The following is a 20,075-nucleotide window of genomic DNA, read 5'->3' as shown; positions in this document are numbered from 1 at the left end:
CTTAATTAGATAAATTTGCTTAATTGAATAAATTTGCTTATTTAGTTATATTTGCTTAATAAGATAAATTTGCTTAATTAAATTAACTTGCTTAATATGATTAATTTTTTTCAATTATTGATAATAATAATATTATTTTTAAAAGATTTTTGTTTTTTATTATAATTTATGATTATATTTATGTAATTTTTAATATTATTGAAGTGCTATAGAGATGCCACATGTATGTGAATATTTATTTTATGTTTACATTTACTTATATGTTTACATATACCATAACTCATTTCTATAGAGTAAACGCATCTTATGTGTACATATGTATTAAATATACTTAATGGAAATTGCAAAAGGATTTTAAGGATATGTACTACATTTACTAACAACTAGAATGAATAGCATAAAAAGTTTTATCAAATGGTATGTACCATTTATGTCCATTTCCATTTCTAACATATATCTATTTCCATTTTTATCATTATTATATATTATATAGTTATAACTAATAAGCTTACTACGATATAATGAACAACTTAATATAAAATACATATATATATATTATTAGCATTACAAACATTAATAATTCTTATAAAAATTTAAGCCATTGTGTTCATATTTACAAATTAATCAAATGATTTATTTCAATAAATGTGTTGAAAATATATTTTTTTTTTCAGTGTAAAGGAATGAATTTTTCAAGCTTTACTGTGTGTATCAAATTATTTTATATTATTTTTGGGATTTAACTGATCGTTTCCTACTTAATAATAATCCATTTTTGGTGCATCCAATGCTGTGTGTAAAGTCAATGTTACACCGCGATTAATGCTTACCGCTGGATAGAAAACACCATAGAGATCACGGAATGCCACTGAGCCTTGTGGCATTTCATTAACCAGAAAACTCAGGGTGTGTCGCTCCAAGTCAAGTAAAACGCCAATGGTGCTGCCAGTGCTAATGCCACCCTCAACGCGGCGCTCATGTACAGAATTATGTTGGAACCAAGAACGCTGACGGTCAATATACATAGCAAATGATTTTTCATCCTTACCTGCAAAACCAACAAAAACAAAAAATTAGTTAAAACACAATAAAATAATAATAAAAAAATATATGAATGTCCAGAACATTTCGGTTCAAAGTGTTTAACATCCAGAAATGTTTCTAGTAAATTAACTTCCAATTCGTTGAACTTGTGTTTCCAAACAAAGTTGCAGTTTATAAGCGAAAAGTCTAAGCTTGCAGTCCAAACAAATTATATACGGACTATAAATTAATTAAAAAATTCGAATATTTCCTAAGACCTCTGATGATGAGTAATAATCGAAAAGCGTTGTACGATTAGCCAAATTTCAATTAATTAACTAAATTTTTGTTGTTGTCTTTCTAATTTCTATTTGAACTCTTTTAACTTCTAAAGAGTCTCTTATGGCGATAAGACGCCTTATTCTCGACAAAAAAAAATTAACATTTGTAACGATTTAAATTTTAATATATACATGTTACATTATAATTAATTAATTACTTTAATTAAATTCAAGTTTTTTAATTTTTTTTCAGTTAAAAGAAAGCATATTATATTAAAATATTTTCAAATTACTTTTTAATTAACTAATTTCTTTACTTAAATTGTACGGTTTTTAAATTTGGTTTGATTATACAAAAATAATTTGAATTTAAGTATGTTCATATTGTTTATTAATTAATCAATTTTTTTAATTAAATTAAAAGTTTTTAATTTTTTTAAATAAAATGAATACAATTTAAATTTAAATTTTTCATATTTCTTTTTAATTAATTAATTTCTTTAATTAAATTTAAATTTTTAATTTTTTTTTCAATTAAATGAAAACAATTTTACGAAAAATATTACGTATTTTAATTTAGTTTGATTGAACAAAAACAATTTTAATTTAAATATGTTCATGTTATTTATTAATTAATTAATTTCTTTAACTAAATTTAAAGTTTTTTAATTTTTTTCAATTAAAAGAAAGCAATTTAAATTATAATATTTTCATCTTACTTTTTAATTAATTAATTTCTTTAATTAATTTTAAAGTTTTTAAAGTTAGGTTTGATTGAACAGAAATAATTTAAATTTAAATATGTTCACATTATTTATTAAATAATTAATTTCTTTAATTAAATTTAAAATTTTATAATTTTTTTAAATAATACGAATACAATTAGAATTCAAATATTTTCATATTGCTTTTTAAGTAATTAATTTCTTTAATAAAATATTACGTTTTTTAATTTTGATTTGAGTAAGGAAAAATAATTAAAATTTAAATATGTTCATATTACTTTTTAATACGAATGAATTGTTTCATTATAGTTTCAATTCAAAATTATTTCAATCTGCTGTTTCAATAGTGTTACAAAAGACTTCCTCTTCCTGACTACACAAGTAAACTTTGTGTGTGTAATATTGAATTTTATCCAATACTGAGTGTAATACGCTAAAGACTTTTCTATTTAGCAAACATAATTTATTCTTAAAGATTAAAGCACATCACAATGAAGCAAGCGCAGGTGTTGATATAAGACAGTCATTTTCTTAAAACAAAAAAGAAACACAACATATTGTATGGTATGTCGAGAATATTTACAAAAAAAACCAAAAAAGAAACAAAAATTAATGAAACAAAAAACTTTTGAAACAGAGTCAAAAAAAAGAACAAAAAAAAAGCACAAGAGCACACAAAAATATTTGCAGTTATAAGATAGAAGCTTTTAAAAAGTTTTATACAATAGCTAAAGTATCGCTATTTTTCCCCACACACAAGCAAACAAATAGTAAAGTAGTTAAAGTAAATAGAAAACAATACACGATATCAAGAAAAACACAAGAACAAAAAGAAAAACCAAAGAACAAAGAAATGAAAAGCAGCAACAATAAACCGTAAACGCAAGGACAAAAATAATGGAATGGAGTGGTATTGAATCGACACACCGAAGTGACAATGATGCTGCCAATAATTTTGTAATGTAATGCATGCAAGCAGCACTTGGGACATAAGTGTGCTTCATGCATAGAAAGAAGCTAAAAACCAATAATTCGCACCCAATCAGACTAACACGCCCCACCCCAACCCAAACTGCTCTGTAATGTATAAACGTAACGTATCAACAGCTCAAGTGCTAAAGAGCTGCAGCACTTAAAACACGGTACAAACTTTGTACAAATAGTTGAGAGTAGAAAGGAAGGTGACACAATCGAATGGTAGCTAATGAAAAACTTTTTCATTAAAAATTGTGAGCAGCGGTGGAGTGTGTTGCGGAGTAAGAAATAAAAGTTAAAAACAAAATATTTATAGAGTAGAAGTCTAAGGTAATAAGGCGTGATGACGCCCACTTCGACATTAAACTCACAAACAATAATGCATTGAGCCAAAGCTGCAGTAACAATAAAATTGCGAAAATGCGTAGAGAACAATGAAAAGATTGCTAAGTAATTGTAATACAGTTTAAAAAATTGCTGCTCTAATATATTTAAATATATTTTATTTTGCTAATTTATTTTTATTTCATTTTATTTAAAAATGTTTATTTGTTTGGGTTAAAATTGATTGAAAGCTTCAGAGCCATTAAGCAATAAAAGACATAACCACACAATTAGGTAAATAACAAAAAAAATGCATTGAAATAACAACAACAATTTAACGCATAAAGTCCTAACAAAACATTTATGTTGTTGTTGTTGTTGATATCAAAAAATCGCAAGAGCACAATAATTAAAATTAAAATTTAAATGAAAATGAAACAACAACACAAACTAAATGCTACGAGCCAAACAATACCTGAACAAAAGTTTTCTGTTAAGCTTATTTGTATATGTATGTGTAATGGAGTTTAATTTTAATGCCATTCTATTTGTGTTGGTATTTTAGCGAGAGAAGCAGCACTAGTTGTAATGCTAAGTTAACAGGGCCAACTATGTTTTTAACTGTTAGCAGGTGAAAACGTTGTTATTGTTTTCGGTCAAAGGAAAAATAACATCACAAATAATTTATCCCAATTTTAACAATGTTCACCAGTTTTTCATTTCATTTCTGTGCATAAGTTTTTGTATTAAAATTTCAGTAGCACTACAGCGCGGTGCGACAATGCATTACAACAAAGTTTTAATCCATTAACATTTCTATGTTAAGAACAAACTTTGTTGCTGTTGTTGTTCTACATATGTAAGTGGCTCTTCACGGTTGCTATTGACAGTAGTTGCATAAGTTTTTGCTCATTTATGTTAAGTTTCATATCATAAGTAATTCCTTTTCTCTGTTCTGTTTCTTATTTTATTGTTGTTTTTTACGTTTTTAATGTTTTCTTTGTTTTTGTGCTTATTTCTGTCGCGCCCCTCCCTACAGTTTCTTTGACATTGAGACCAGCGTTTGTAATTTTAATTTCCACTAAATCTGTTTTCAAACTTTATGTGCTGTGGAGAGTGGCGAACCGTGGCGAATCGTGGCAAAAGCTTCGGTTACTTTGTTATCTGTTGCGTCGCAGGTTGTGGGAATTGACATTTGTCCTGGCACTTAACGTGTGATTTTAAATTATTTCGTGGTAATTTGCGTTTATAAAATAAAAATTTAAAGAAAAATGGAAATACAAATATTTTCAAATTTCTCCAAATTATTTAGAAATATATAAATAGTTTAGTTTTTTATTACAATTTTTACTTTACTCTACTGGAAAATACTGATTCCTCCTAGTCCTACTAAAATATTATTAGCTGTAGTATATAGGTTGTTTCATTTCTTAGTGTTCTCACTTGAAGTGTTTATTCTTCATTCCATAAAAAAAAAAGTAGTGAAGAAGTATAAGGGGTCATTACAACCCTTTACTAGGGTTCGATCTGACTTAACACTTCTCTCCAGACGTCTTTTCTGCGGTTAGTGCTCTCTCAACTTAATTACTCCACCAGAAAGAAGATCTACTTGTGATAGTAGTCGCCAAAGATCTTATGAAAAACTTTTGTCTTGAAAACTTTCAGTGTTCCGCCATAATAATGTGATAACGGTTATCCTTCTGCTCCATACAGAAACACAGGTAGGATGAGCAACATATGGAACGTATATTTTGTCTGTTTTGATAGAGCACTATACTTCAATTGCGTATTAAGCCAATTGTAGCACCCATTAGTAATAGTAATACTTCGTCTGATCTCTGGTCTAACATCGTTGTTGCACGTTACAACGATACTAGGGAAGATGAAATCCTTGAGAGATTCAAATCCATAGTTGCAAGCTATAAGCCGGCATCAGATATGATGCATATTGCTTCTAGTAGCAACTTTGTCTGAAACCTCGTGCGGTTCGTGGAGACTCAATCTTACATTGTTGTAGTTACGGATACAGACTAACATCATTTTGGAGAGTCGTATTAATTTAGCAGGAATACCGAGCAGAGATATTGATTTTAGTTATTAATCTATTATTTGAGATATTATGGCGTAATTATAATCGTTAAAGGAGCTACCAGCAAATATGTGCGTAAACTAGTATCATTTGTCTGTACTAATCTTAACTTTACTTCAAAATGATGTAATAAACTATGTTGATGTTATCAACTGTAATCATTGAATTCGGGTATCCAAAACATTTACAACCAACAATGATTAAAACATACATTTTTATAAAGAAACATTTAAAATGTTTTTCTTATTTCTTCTTTTTAAAATAATAATGTTCGGTTAAGTGTAACTTAATGACAACTAGTCTTGCCAGGATTGGCTAGGACTGTGTCAGTGATTTAACAGTATATAATAAGTAGATTATATTGTCAAGAGGGAAACGATCCATCTCCTTCTGTTGCCCTCTACTGATATGTTACTGTTACAGTATCAACTGTTCTGACGTTTAGGGTTGGCTTCTCAAAAGTAGGGTTATATTGACTGTAGTTGAAATTAAAGCAATTGCGGGTAGATCAAAGATATGTCTTTACATTGACTGCTGCTATTATATTAGCTCCGCTTCAAATATGTCATTTCTACTGTCACCGATACTGTTTTTCCGAAAATATCGATAAAAGAGAGTTAATTAAGTTAAGAGATTGAAGTAAGAGAGTTAAGAATTCTGTAACAATGTTAAAATGTTACTTTGTTTGAGGTAGCGATATACTTTCATGATTAAAGGTGGGGAATTATGTTGTAAATTTCACAGAAATTTCAAAGTTTGATGAGTCGTAAATACATTTATTACAGTAACATTTGAAATTTACTTGTCAAAGGCTACATCTTTACAATAGTATATATACATATATATGAAGAATTGCATACCTAGTAAAATTCTGAATTATGTTATATCTTGTTTTAAAAATGAATATTCACGAAATAAATAATTTAAACGTTTTAAATATTTACGTTATATATCGAATACATAATATAAGGTTTACTTATATTGTTACATATTTTTATAAACTAAAGATTTAGTGTTTCGTCACAATGCGGAAAATGCACAGCACTCTTTTAATCTCAGAAAAACTTTTAGAATATAAAATGTTATTTTAAACTATCAGGAAAATGTACATGTTGTCCGTAGTGATTTTCAATAAAGTAAATGAAAAAATGTTGAGAAAATCAGTTTTTCGCAGTGTAAAAATAAAATCCAAAGTAAGTTTTGTATTTGGCACCGATGCAATCCCATAAAAAGTATTGCAAAGCACTTAACTCCGGACTTAGTGCTAAAAGCATTGCCTCTGAGGCTTGTATTTTTCATTGGATGTTACTTACCGAGCATTTTATTGCGATTGACATCAATGCGTGCAACACCAAATGCCGGATCCGTGTCCGCCGTGTAGTTATCAATCGTAAATTCCCAGTAATGTACGCCACGTGAGAAGCCAACAGAGCCCAAAGCAACACGATGCTCCCAGCCCTCAACTGATACGGTCGAATTGTTGTTGCTGAAAATGAGACCGGAACCAGCGCCACCACTTAAAACAGGATCAAATGTAAACCAAGCAACTGCAAATAAGGACATGAAAAATATTTTGTTTTACAATTGTTACGGAAAATGTGGGAAAAACTTTATAAATATTAAAAGCAGTAAAAAATAAACAAAATAAAATACTTTAATATACATAAAAGTGCAGAAGGAACAAACGTAATCGTATAATTTTGACGTTACAACAATGCAAAAGCTTCTTTCATGCCATGAGGAACATAGGTTATCGCATAGTAGAGGATGTGAATAATTTCATAAGTCATTTTTTTTTATTTTTATTTTATGTATATATCATTAAAGAACAGCCTTACCGTGCTATTAATATTTGTATAGAAGAAAATCTCAATCTAAAATCATCTATCATAAAGTTCCTAAAAAGTTTCTTTAATACTTTAAATGGGACTCACTCTTAACATTTGCATTCTATGCTTTAGGAAGTAAGTGACTATGATCTTTAAACTTAAGCAAGTAAATAAAGCCTTGGATTACACAAAATCGAATAAGCCTTTTAGTCACTCAACATACTGTGTTACTTTCCCACACTTCGTTGATTGACTCTGAAGTTGGAAGTCCAAAGAATAGTCTACTAAAATCAATTGGCACTCACAAATTACTAAAATTAAAAGTAAAAAGAGCATAGATCTATTAAAATTAAGCAAATAAATTAATACGAATCCATGGATGTAAAAAGTGCTTTTAAATAGTAATTTGATTGATTGTATGTACTTAGCATTATTAGATAGAGACCAGTCTTAGAGATAGAAATAGTCTTATTGTATAGATTGAGGTTTTGAGTATTGAGTATTGATCTAATTGAGATCTGATTGAGTATATCGTTTTTTAACGTGATTATGTTAAAGGAATATTATTTATAGAAGTACACCTATGTTATAGATATAATTTTTCGAGATGCAACTGTGCGTAAATAATGTATAATGTCATAGTAACATATTAATAAAGTTGTTTTTTACTTCCGTTTTTACTACCGAATGTGCAAAGCGTGTTGTACTATTACTAGTTTAACTATTATTTGTAACAGATTGCCGGATTACAGCTTAATACCACGCTGTACCCAACATACGTATCAGTTTGATGCGGGAATCTCACTGATATGTCAAGGAACTCCACTAGTACCAATTGAAGCTATACCTTTGGATATAGTTTCTTTCTTGGGAGTAAAAGGGGTGAGACATCCATGATCAGTTTGGTAAATTCAATAGCGTATATAAGTTAATTATTTTTAAAATAAAGTGGCAGTTTTTTTAGTTACATGAACGAGCTTATTTTTATTGAGTTGAGGGCTACGAAAGTCAAATGTGATTTATCCAGACAAACAAGTTGTTCCATTTGGTAGCAATCAGGCGTTCGAATAATATCATATGGTTCTGCCGTTAATGAAACCAAGCGCAGGGGCCTAATTTGAGAAGCCGTAAGTGTTAACTTATATAACTTTTCTCATTTCTTCATCAGTCACTCAGCAAAGTGTCAAGACAGTCCATCCCGACCGTCGGCTACCTTACAATTTTCATTGGATGGCCTATCTCTATATATTACTGTATACTACTTAACTAATTGAACCACTAAACTTTTTTCTTTAAAATAGAATAGACAATCATGACTATCTATAAGATTATAGGAGTATCATCTAAACATTTTTGAAAAACGAGTTCTTCTATGCATTAAGTTTATAATAAATTCATTGGAGATTAAAGTGTACATTTTAAGGTCTTCAAATGTTTTCTTGATGGTTGATATTGGTTTTCATAAATAATTTCAATAACATGTTTTAACAAATTTCAGGAATCATTTCAAAATTTTAAAAATTTCAAGAAATTAATTTTTTAGTTATAAAATTATGCATTTTTCTGCAAAACTTGAGTCCTATTTCATCAATACATTCTATTATTAAGGATCTTAAAATTTTGTGTTTTTAATAAATAATATTTTGATATATTTAAGTAGCATAACGATTTGGAAATTCTGAAAATTTTAGGAAATTTAATTTTTTAATTACAAAATTTTCAAACCCATCATAGAACTTGAGTTCACACACAGTTGAATATAATGGAATGGAGAAAAAACTTTAATTAAGGTTGCTAAATTGTGAAAATTGTATAACTTTTCCTTTCACATACATTTTAACATAAACGTTGGGCCACCCAATTCCAGTACCCACATAACAAACTGTCAAGAAGCATCAACAACAGAGTTGGAAGCCGAATCGAAGTGACTAGGATTTGCCAGCTTAAGGCTTTACGCGCTAAATAGTGCAAAACATCAATCAAGAGAAAATTCCACTTTTTGATTAGAAACGTTACCGTCAACATAAGAGACAAAACAACTAGAGACACAACAACCTCTTCTAGTACTAGTAAAACAACAACAAAAACAACAACAAACAGCAAAAACAAAAACAACAACCACAACAACTTAAGCAATTACTGCAACTCCCTCGACTAAAAGTAGCTGGAAACCTCCTTTCAGTTAGCGCCAGTAAAGCGGAAACAGTAAAAAGAGGTCAATGGCTGCTTAGCATGCAAAGTTCTCAGTCAGTCAGTCACACTCAATCAAAATACTTGCACTATGCCCGCGCCCACTTGAGGGGCTTAAGGTACCCACAAGTAGCGTGCGGGTTAAAACGATAGTAAACACTTGCCAATGTTGCAGCCTTAACTGCTTGGGCAAGAAAAAAATGATTTAAATCAAGTAAAAGAGCAAACACACTAACTCTGAGTCCTGAGCCTATTTCATGTATACCAGGAAAATGAAGTCCTGCGGGGAGTTTACTGCAGTACACAAGTTTTTACTTGTGTTCTAACAAAGGTGATAAGATAAGGATTTTTTTTTGTGTTAAATAAAAATTTATTTTCTCGTATTCAAATTGTCGTTGCTTTTGTTTATGTTGTTTTCTTTCTCCAACTCTTAGAACTCCAGTTTTATAGAGTTTAGTTTTGTATCTGTATGGATCTGTATAGCAATGGAATAAAACTCACCTTCTGCTGTTTGTAGTCCAATTAGTTCAGAGTATTCACCCTCACCGGCGCTATTGAAAGCCTTGACGCGCGCATTATACATTGAATTGAAGTGCAGTCCGTCAACGGTGCAAATTGTTTCTTTGCCGCAATAAACCTCCTATAGGATTGAAAGAAAGATAAAAATATTATTAAAAATAATTTTATGGTATATATACGGAATTTAAAAAAATATATTGTTATATTAAAAAATTACTTAAATTATAAACCTACATGGCACATTCTTCATGCAAGAAAGGTATAGGCACAGAATGGCATATGTCACACACGGCTATACATTCAATATACCTATATGGCAATAATTAGAACCAGTCTTTTAAATAGAATATTGTTGCGGTGTATATCTCTGTAAACATCAACAGCAACTAGACATCTGAGTGTACAGATCCGCGGTATTATGTATAGGTGCACTCCTGGGGATTGTCTTGGGATCGCATGGGATCACTCGTGGGGACTGTCGTAACGTTTGTGTTTTGGATTTGTAATATATGTTATCACCGGGACCGAGAAATGGGTTGTCAGACATAATGTTGAACGCAAGAGTTTATGAATATAAATAAATAGATTCAAAGCAGTTCGAAAACTGAGGCAATTTGTTTAGTAGAATTTCAAAGATTAGTTGTTTTTGACCTCTTACGGAACAATTAAACAAGTATAGTGCCATCAACTGAAACTGAATGATTCAATTAAATAGAAAAGAAAGTATTGATCAATAGAGAAGACGTAGTGTTCAACAGAGATCATGCAAGAACCCATACAAGTTTGGTTATTTATGTTTGTCTCTTTTTCATATAATGTGTGGATATACTGCCATACCTATCATATTCTCTAGTTTCTCTAATTTTTTAGACCTTAAAATTTTCCTTTAAATGAGGAGTTTAAAAATCACTTAAATCAGTTTTTGGCAGGAAACAACTAAAGTTTTATAAGCGTGGAATAATACAACTGCCAGAAGGATGTCATATAAAATTGAACTAGACTTAATTCTTGATCTTCTTGATTCTTCTTTTTCTTGAGTTAGTGCTATTACGCACTTTTACTCTATAATGGCTAAAGAATATGAAGAATATATAATACAATAAAATTTTTATTCACTATATATAAGAAAAGTATCTTTCACTTTTATTATTTGCCATTGAGCTTTTAATTATTTTTTATTTCTTAGATTCTTTCGTACTGCTTGAGACGACTTCGTATAGACGGACGACTTTGCCTCTGTTGTGCTAGAGCGATAAAAAGGCATTGGGTTCCATATTAGAACTACAGTTAGATGATCTATGAATTTAATATTTTGGGTGCTGATAAAGTCATTTGCTTGAGTTGATGTGTCGATTCTTGAAATTAATTATATGTTATTATAAAAAAATTATATAAAAATATTATATTTTTTTATTAATCAACAGCTTTAGTAGCGTCAACTTTTTTAAAAATTACATAGATTACATGTTTTTTTGAGTCAATAAATATACAAGTATAATTCCAATAATCCATCCATTATGTCTCTAAAATATGAATTTATTAAAGGACTTCTAAAAAAAAAACAGCAACTCATATTGAACTGATATCATTTTTATATAAAACCTTTCCGTAAATAATCAATGAGAACATGTATTCCTCAGTAAATTCGTTTACGGTACAAATGCAATCTTCCAATCAAATTTTTATTACCATAATGCTAAATACAATTCATCAGTAGTAATGTGCAATCTTACTAACGGTACATGTGTTATCATTCAATCAAATCTATATCAATGCTAAATACACTTCAGTATTGTAATATTCACTATACTTATATAAGAAAAAAAAAATTAACATAATGAGAATTTTAAAAATAATGTATTTAGTACAGTTTTAGTAATAATATGAGCAACTCAATTATAGCCTTTTTGTGAGTCCTTCAATTAGTTCGCGGAACTAACTATGAACAACTCATTCGTTGCTCATATTATTACCAAAACTACTTAATTTATATTTTTTTATAATTCTCATTATGTTGAATTTTTTTTTTCTTAACTAATAAATACTTTAGTATTGAAATATGTTTGACTTTAATATAAATTTGACTGACGGAATGCATTCAGAAACAAATGAACGCTAGGAAATATATGTGTTCGCAAAATGATATGGTTTTAAGTAAAAAGATTATCAGTTTAATATAAATTGCTGTATTTTTTTTTACAAGTCCTTTAATAAATTTATTCTTTACTCACGGTAACATATGGATTAATGGAATTATTCTTTAATCCCGATTTAGCAAAAAAATATTTATGTAAATTCTTAGAAAGTAGCACTAAAAAACTTGCGCTTAATAAAGGAAGTACATAAAAGAAAATATGAGCAGTCATAAGATAATTCTTCAAAATATGGAGAATATAATTAATTTATTATATAAAAAGAAAGTTCTACTTCAGACTCACTCCCCTGCCCAAGACACATTTACATTGGTGGCTAACCGAAGTATAGAAAGATATAAACTAGCATAACTATTTGCTCTAATTTAATAATAAGTTTAATTATTCTTTTTTTTTTTTTGGTTTAGCTTTAAAATTGATTTAGTAGAAATAGATATACGACTCCAAAACTGACATGTTATCTTGCTTAGAAGAAAGAAAGCTGCTTTTCGGTAATATCTCAAAAACAGTTTTACAGATTTTGTTATATCCTTTACCTAAAAAAAGGGAGAGGAGGTGCATAAGGAATGTCAAGAGTTTTGCAACGCATGAAAGGGAATATTGTAGAACCCATAAGGTATATATATTCTTGATTAGACCGACGAATTGAACTCAATCAAGCCTCTTTCTCACATTTTTAGTTCCAACTTTGCACACATTTTTTTCAAAAGTCATTCGCATTGTTCATTCTACTGGTCTAAGTTGGATCATTATATCCAAATTACTATATAAACTGCCGATTTAGATATATGTTTTTGTTAAAAATAACCTTTTTTTATTTTCTGATGAATGTACTTTGGAATTTGGAACTCAAGCCTAATTTATAAAATGCAACCACAAGCTATGGCAGCTTCAATAGATTACTGCCATATAAACTGAAAAATCGGATATGACTTTCTACATTTTTAGACAAAATGTATGTTAGTTCTAATGAGAGAATATATTAAGACATATGTTTTTCTTAGGCAAAAGCTTTTTGTATTCTAATAACATAATGGCATTGGTCGGTTTTGATTTGGATATATAAAGTTCGCACATAAACCAGTGACTTAGGAATATGTTTATCACAGAAAAACTTTTATTTTTCAATGCATTCACTAATAGTTTAAAAAGAGGTTGGGTTTGTGTGTTGTTGGCTCCTCTTATCAGTATCCCAAATTAACAAATATAATTATACTGAATGTCTTTAATCCACTCTATCCATGTCAGTATATAGTTATCACTGTTCATAACGTAATATGAGATTTTTATGTGCTATTTCGTAAACTTAATCTTGCAAGTAAAAACCACTGACATTAGATATTTTCAAATTATACACATTAGTGAACGATTTTTTTTCAAGTCCATGCCGGAAACCCATATAAACCATAACACACATATGCTTACATATTAAAGCAATGACCGAATATAATTTTAGTTATAGTAAAAATACTTCAATATTTAATATTCAAATAGGTTTACTCACCCTGAATTCACCGCCATTGCCATCGTCCAATTCAAGTACGTATCCAACGACGAACGAGTGATTTGGCGCCTGCCACGCCACAGTAACGGAATTATTCTCGGCCGAGCAATCTTCTGGTATAATTGTAGGCGTCAATGGCGCTACAATGTTTTTTTTATTGTCGGTTGGTTTGTAAGAATAGCAAAGAAACGGAAACGGAAGAAAACAATATCGTTAGCATATTTTACAAATTAGAATTGCTGGAATGATACTTTAATTATTATGAGCCAAACAATAAATTATATTAAAAACCGAGCAAAGAAAATAAACAAACAGCAAATGAAAAAAAAGAAGAAAACAAAAAGAAAATTATTAAAAGAAGAACATTACACAAGGAATAAAACAAATAAACTAAAATGAAGCAGCGTAAGTAACGGAGGGAATGTGGGAGAGACACAATAAAACGGTACCGGAAAACCACCTACTGAGTTGGTAAATAACAATTACACGAATTCGGAGGGAAACATTGGTATGACTGGCTTTGTGGGTTAGGTGGTTATGGGCTGTTAGGGCGTTTCAAGGAATTCCGTGTGGTTTGATTTTTTATGCATTATTGGCATAAAATTTACTGAAGAAATAACAAAAAAAAAAAAAGGATTCAAAAATAATAGGACGTACAAAATCTACTTGTAATGACTTTTCAAAAAACTCTAGTGTAAATGTGTAAAGGTGTGCGTAAGTATGTAATGGTGTGAGTGAATGTGTAAATGTATGTAATAGGACCAAATGAGGTTAGTAGTTAAATTATGCTTAAGTGAGTTCATGTAAAAATGATACCAAAATTTTATGCTAAAATAATGACTAAGAGTGTTGTAAAGTAAACTAAAGTAAATGCTATGAAAATTTAATTAAAATTAAGGCAAAATTCAGAGAAATACAAAGAAATTTTAATGAAAAACACAACCAAAGGGACTATTAAAAATCTACTTAAAATTCCTGTTTTTGGAGTGCCTTAAAAGGCAGTAAACCCAACGACGTGCGACAGAAATTAAGTGTCAAATGTCAAGTTTTAGTTAAAAGTTAAAAAAAAAAATAAATAAATGAAATAATAAAAATAAAATGAATGGAAATAAAAGAAAATACTTCAAAAATATGTAAATGATGAAATTAAAATCATTTGGGCCAACAAAAACGTACACAGCAGTCGCATAAATAAATTAAGGACATTCTTACAAATGACATTTCATGACCACAGCTGAGAGTATATTAAAGTCACAAAAGCAATTTTTTTTCAAGTGTATAAGTGGAAAATTATTTAATGAATTCCTCGCAAAAGTTTGCCGTATAAAATATGAAATAAACATACAATTTGTAGCGCCATTTTGGAATTATGCCAAACAGGACTTCGCCAAACAAAAAAAGAAGATAATGAAAAAGATGATGAACTCAGTGTTGAGAAGTGCGGAGCAGCGCCACTTTTAAAATGGCGTTAAAGCCAAAGTGCGTTAAGTTAATGGCAACAAAATGGCGCTTTCATATCTATTTAATATTAAAGAGCAGCTGTGAAATGTGACCTTTAAGGAACTGCACTTCATTTTAGTGTGGAAAGCGAATTAAGCATATGACGCTTGGATGATTCTTTAACTTATCAGCTTATGAGTTTTCATAGGCATTATAGGTTATTTAAAGTTTGTGAGAATCATAAAAACTTTCCAATAAAATATAAGTGGTATAATATATTATATATTATATTTGTTGTAAATGAATTGGAATTAAACATAAATATGTCATTATACTAAATTTTTCATAGAAATAATAAAAAGTTGCAATTTAAACCCTTTAAAAACTATTTGAAGATTATGAGAGTTGCAAAATTGGGAATTGGTATAATAAATATTATATTTATTGTAAATGAATTGATATTCTGCAAAAATTTATTATCATAAAAAATTTGTCAGCTCAAAAGTATTTTAATTCAAACACTTCAATATACACTTTCGAGTAAAATATAATATTTGCAAAATATATACCATATTATATTATATATTATATTATAGTTATATTCAATTTGTCTAATAGATTATAGAAACACAGTAATATATATGGTACTTTCAATTGGCGCCAGCGAGCCACTGATGGGCTGGTTAGTGTAGGTCAAGGAATAAGTAACTAAGAACGTATATTGTAGGATATTTAACCACAACAATCTCGATAAGACCAACTTTAATATTATAAAATATATATTTTCTTAATATACCCCTTGATTAAGAATTATCATAGATTTCTTATGTTTTACTTGAAACTACGAATTTTTTTGTCTATGAACTTTACACAAAAAAAAATATATGACAATGATTTCTCAGTTATTAGATAGATGTTCTTCTCTTTTATATTAAATTATTTTTTATTCTAGTAATCTTCGCGTAACATTGAATAAACATCGAATTAAAATAATAAATAAACAAATTATTATTAGTTGTTAAACCTAATAAATAACATAATGTCTTTTTATGAAAAATATCTATCTGTTAGGAGGCTTGGAACGGGTTCCAGGTTTCGTCAGATTTCTTTATTTGATAATTATTTAATATAATGTCATTTGATGCACTTATTCTGTGCTATTATTAAAAATGCTATCAAAAATATTCATCAAAATCAAAAAATTGAAGTTTCCGAGCAGATAGTCAATAGATTTTCATGAAAATTTTACTATATCCTTACAAACATGTACTATGGACTTTCATTCTGCTTAATATTTTATTATATCAGTCTTATATTCATTAACTTTATAATCATTACTAAGTATCATAATTCTATCTGTACTATATGTTAATCATCAAATGATATAAATTTCATCTAATGCTTTAAAACCTGTAGTTTAGGGAACCAAAAACACTTTAAAGATAATATGAGTATTATTAATACTATTATATGCGAGGTCATTCTTTTACAAGCAAATCGACTTTTGATTTCATCACATCCGATTTGTTCAAAATTTTTTTTAATGTACTCCCTTTTTAAAATAAAAGTACCCTTGTCTCAGGAAGAAATTTTTAAATTATTTCTCTAGAAGTTATGGGCACCTATGGTGTTTTAAGAAGTTTTTCACTTTAAACCTGTTTTCAAATACCCATATCTCAGGTTATGTGAAAGAACTATAACACACACTACGCTTATATATATACGTTAAATTTTAGTTGAATCAAACTGAAGAAAATATAAAAAAATAAAAAATATACTCGAAATCCTATGGATTCGTATCTCCTAAGAACAAATTTATATATTTCTTATAAACACAAGGATATTTTTATTTAAAAAAAGGATCTTATAAAAAAAGTTCAACCAATTCGACAGTGTTCAGGTCAAAAATCTTTCTGCTAATAACATAATGATCCATATTCAAGTTAAATCAAGTTTCTGTTAAATCAGGTTTCTGTTAAAGTACGTTTTTGTTAAATTTATTCTGTTATATGGTAGTAATATAAGACCTTTTCCCATAGAAATTACATATAGTTTGTATGTTAGTATTTGACCAAACACCACAGAGAAATAAATTAAAATTGTGAACCCTTTTAAAAACACCAATATTAATAATTAATAATATTGCAATATAAATTTTTTTATAATATTTAATAAGTAATTAAAAAGAGTTAAATATTAACATAAAAATATGTGCCACTTGTGTGTAAGAGTACATATGCTTTTTGTTTTTAATGAAAGCTTTATGTAAATAAGTAAAAAAAAATAATGACAATACACAGGAAACAAAAACAATATTAAAAGCAAAAGCATAATTGAAAGGAAAATTTTGTTGCATACATGATGAGGTAAGGTTAGGTGCATTTGTTGTTGTTGTATTGGTTGTGATTGTGGTTGTTGTTCCATTTAGCATCTCACCTGCTGGTAATCTCTCATCTCCTTCTTTGACAGCTAATTCGTATTAAATTTTTGTTATGCACATAAAGCGACGCATACACACACACACACGCACACGAATAGACGTATATATGTGAAAACATTATGATTTTATTTGTGTGCAATGGACCCAAATGCGTATGCACAAAGCATTGATGGTTTTTTAATTGTTGTTGTTGTTTCAATTTCAGTTTTAATTATTATTTTTTTTTGTATATTTTTTTTTCGTTTTTGTTACAATTAAATTGTTCATTTTTGAATTGATTTTAAATTGATTTGAGTTAAGTTGAGTTGAGTTGAGTTCATTTAAACGTTTAATGTTTACAATTTAATTTAATTTTAGTCAATTTTTTTTTGTTTTTGCGGACGATTTTCAATCATTAGCAAAAGGCAGCATTTATTTGTAAGTAGTCGAATTGACACAAAAAAAAAAACCAAAAAAGATCAAGAAATGTAATGGAAGAGAGAAAAAGAGAAAATATTTATGAATTTATGGTAATTATCATTAATATAAATTTAATAACATTTATTCATAAAATATATATATGTATATGCTATTTATTTAATTTTAATATATATGAAAAAAAACGCAGTATGTGAAAATTGGTAATTAAACCATTATTTTTTTTTATAGATATATTTATTTTTTTTTTTAAACACAAAAATGTTTTCGATCTACGAATCACAATTTTGTATTGTTTTTGCTTTTTTTGTTTTTTTTTCTCATACTTAATATCATTCAATGCGGTTTCTGTTGTTGTAATTTTTTCAAAACAATTGAAAAAGGGAAAGTGTTGAAAGGAGAAGTTATTGTTGTTGTTGTTGTTGTGATTGTTGTAATTGTTGTAATTTGTTTTTGTGTGCTAAGTGTTCTCTAAGTGGATTTCTATTGTGATTTGTAGTGTCGCAGATGCGAGAGCTGCCAACAATATTTTCTGTCAAATTTGTAACAAATTTTCTAATACTTTTATTTTCACTTAAAATAGTTTTTTTTTTTGTTTTTACTTTCAATTTTCTATATTTTTTTTTTCATTTTTCACTGTTGTTGTGGTGTGTAATATGAGTGAAGTGGTTTCTAGTGGATTTTAGTGGATTGTAAACGTGTGTTTAGGTTCTTCTAATAACCGTTTAAGCATAGGAAGCGAAAGGGTGCTTGCTCATTGCATAAGCGATACATTGAGTCTCCTCTTGAGAAGGTTGCTTTTATTGGTATGGTTGATTGGTTGGTTGGTTGGTTGGTTGGTTGATTCATGGTTTATGGTTTATCGCATGCCATAGGCCTAATGAGCTCAATTGCAATTGTATTAAGTGGATTTTGATGAAGTGTACTTGTATGTATGTGGTGGATACTTAAATAGAATTTTGATATTTATGGACTTATGTGTGGAAATGGACGTGTGGAAAATATTTATGGAAAGCGATATTTGTAATTTTATTTTGTGTTTAACAGTTGCGGTAGGTAAAAATTTATGATTATGCATTTTTGAATATGTATATATCTACGCTATACACAAACATACTATATACCTATGTATATATATATATATATATATATATATATCTTTATTATAAATACAATTAAACTTATTTGTTTTATATTTAGAAATTTTAATAACAAGATTTTTTTTTAAGTGATGTGCTCAGTTGCAGTTGATAAATTTAAAATTGAAATTTTAACTCAAATGGTTCAAAGGTTTAAGTGATTAATAAATTTTTGTGGGACTAATAAATTCTTTTCTTTTCTTAAGTGAAATATATTTATTTATTTTTTATTTATAAATAAACGATTTTTATCGCGCTACAAAGCGAGAAATTAAACTATCAAAATTCTGCATTTCCGGCACCAATAGAGATATTAAAATGAAATTTTAATATTCAATTTGCCTTAAACATAAATTCTTCAGATTTCTTTTCTTTTGTAAGGAATTGAAAACTAATCGGCTTACCGGAGCTACTCCCAATTTGGGCTCATATATGGTAAATTCTTTTAATTACCTCAAAAACTATAATAGGCAGGGTAATGAAATTTTAGTGTACTAAGTACTTGTACTATAACATTAAGGTTCAAAAAGTTTGATGAAATTTCGTCCACTGCAACATCTACACTCCAAACAAGGTATGAACCATAATGATGATAAAAGTATGTGTATATATCTATATATATATAATATATGCATATATCTTCCAGCACAAAATGGGAGTGGTCCAATTGTTAATTCTTAAGTTTTTCGCAATTGCATGACACTTAAGCGAAATTGAGTTTTTGCAATATTTAAGGTTTACAACAAACAAGAAAATATCTATAGTAATCTATTTATAAAGCTTGTTGGTAGATATCTCTAAAAAATTATGTGTAATATGATCTTTAATAAACTTTGTATACATTAACAAAAAAGGTATAATCGATGACATAATAACATAAATATTATTATAAAATAATAATTATTTTATAAATATTTACGGACCTATTCTGTGCACTTGACAGATTTATCAAATTCTTTAATAAAATTTTTGATTTTTATATAGCATTAAGCTTTTTGATGTTCTGGACACATCTTGTATAGAAAAT

At 28.5% G+C, this 20,075-nt stretch overlaps 1 protein-coding gene across 2 annotated transcripts in view; it reads right to left on the bottom strand.

Moving 5' to 3' along the window:
- Positions 1 to 635: 635 nt before the first annotated feature.
- The window catches only part of LOC119687367 (E3 ubiquitin-protein ligase TRIM9), a 275,741-nt gene continuing 256,301 nt past the window's right edge, over positions 636 to 20,075 (bottom strand). Inside the window, exons 6-10 of one of the 2 annotated variants that reach the window (XM_038101658.1) lie at positions 17,489 to 17,521; positions 13,613 to 13,752; positions 9,938 to 10,076; positions 6,731 to 6,964; positions 636 to 1,048 (exon numbers count right to left, since the gene is read on the bottom strand). In XM_038101658.1, the coding sequence (XP_037957586.1) occupies positions 759 to 1,048; positions 6,731 to 6,964; positions 9,938 to 10,076; positions 13,613 to 13,752; positions 17,489 to 17,521 (836 nt within the window). In that variant the 3' untranslated portion in view covers positions 636 to 758. The remainder of the gene's footprint in view (positions 1,049 to 6,730; positions 6,965 to 9,937; positions 10,077 to 13,612; positions 13,753 to 17,488; positions 17,522 to 20,075) is intronic. The other variant, XM_038101659.1, reaches the window with a different exon arrangement.

This window comes from Teleopsis dalmanni, chromosome X (genome assembly GCF_002237135.1).
Source record: "Teleopsis dalmanni isolate 2A chromosome X, ASM223713v2, whole genome shotgun sequence".
Taxonomy (NCBI): domain Eukaryota; kingdom Metazoa; phylum Arthropoda; class Insecta; order Diptera; family Diopsidae; genus Teleopsis; species Teleopsis dalmanni.
Note: the sequence above shows the minus strand (reverse complement) of the source record. Positions and strands in the feature narration are given on the sequence as shown.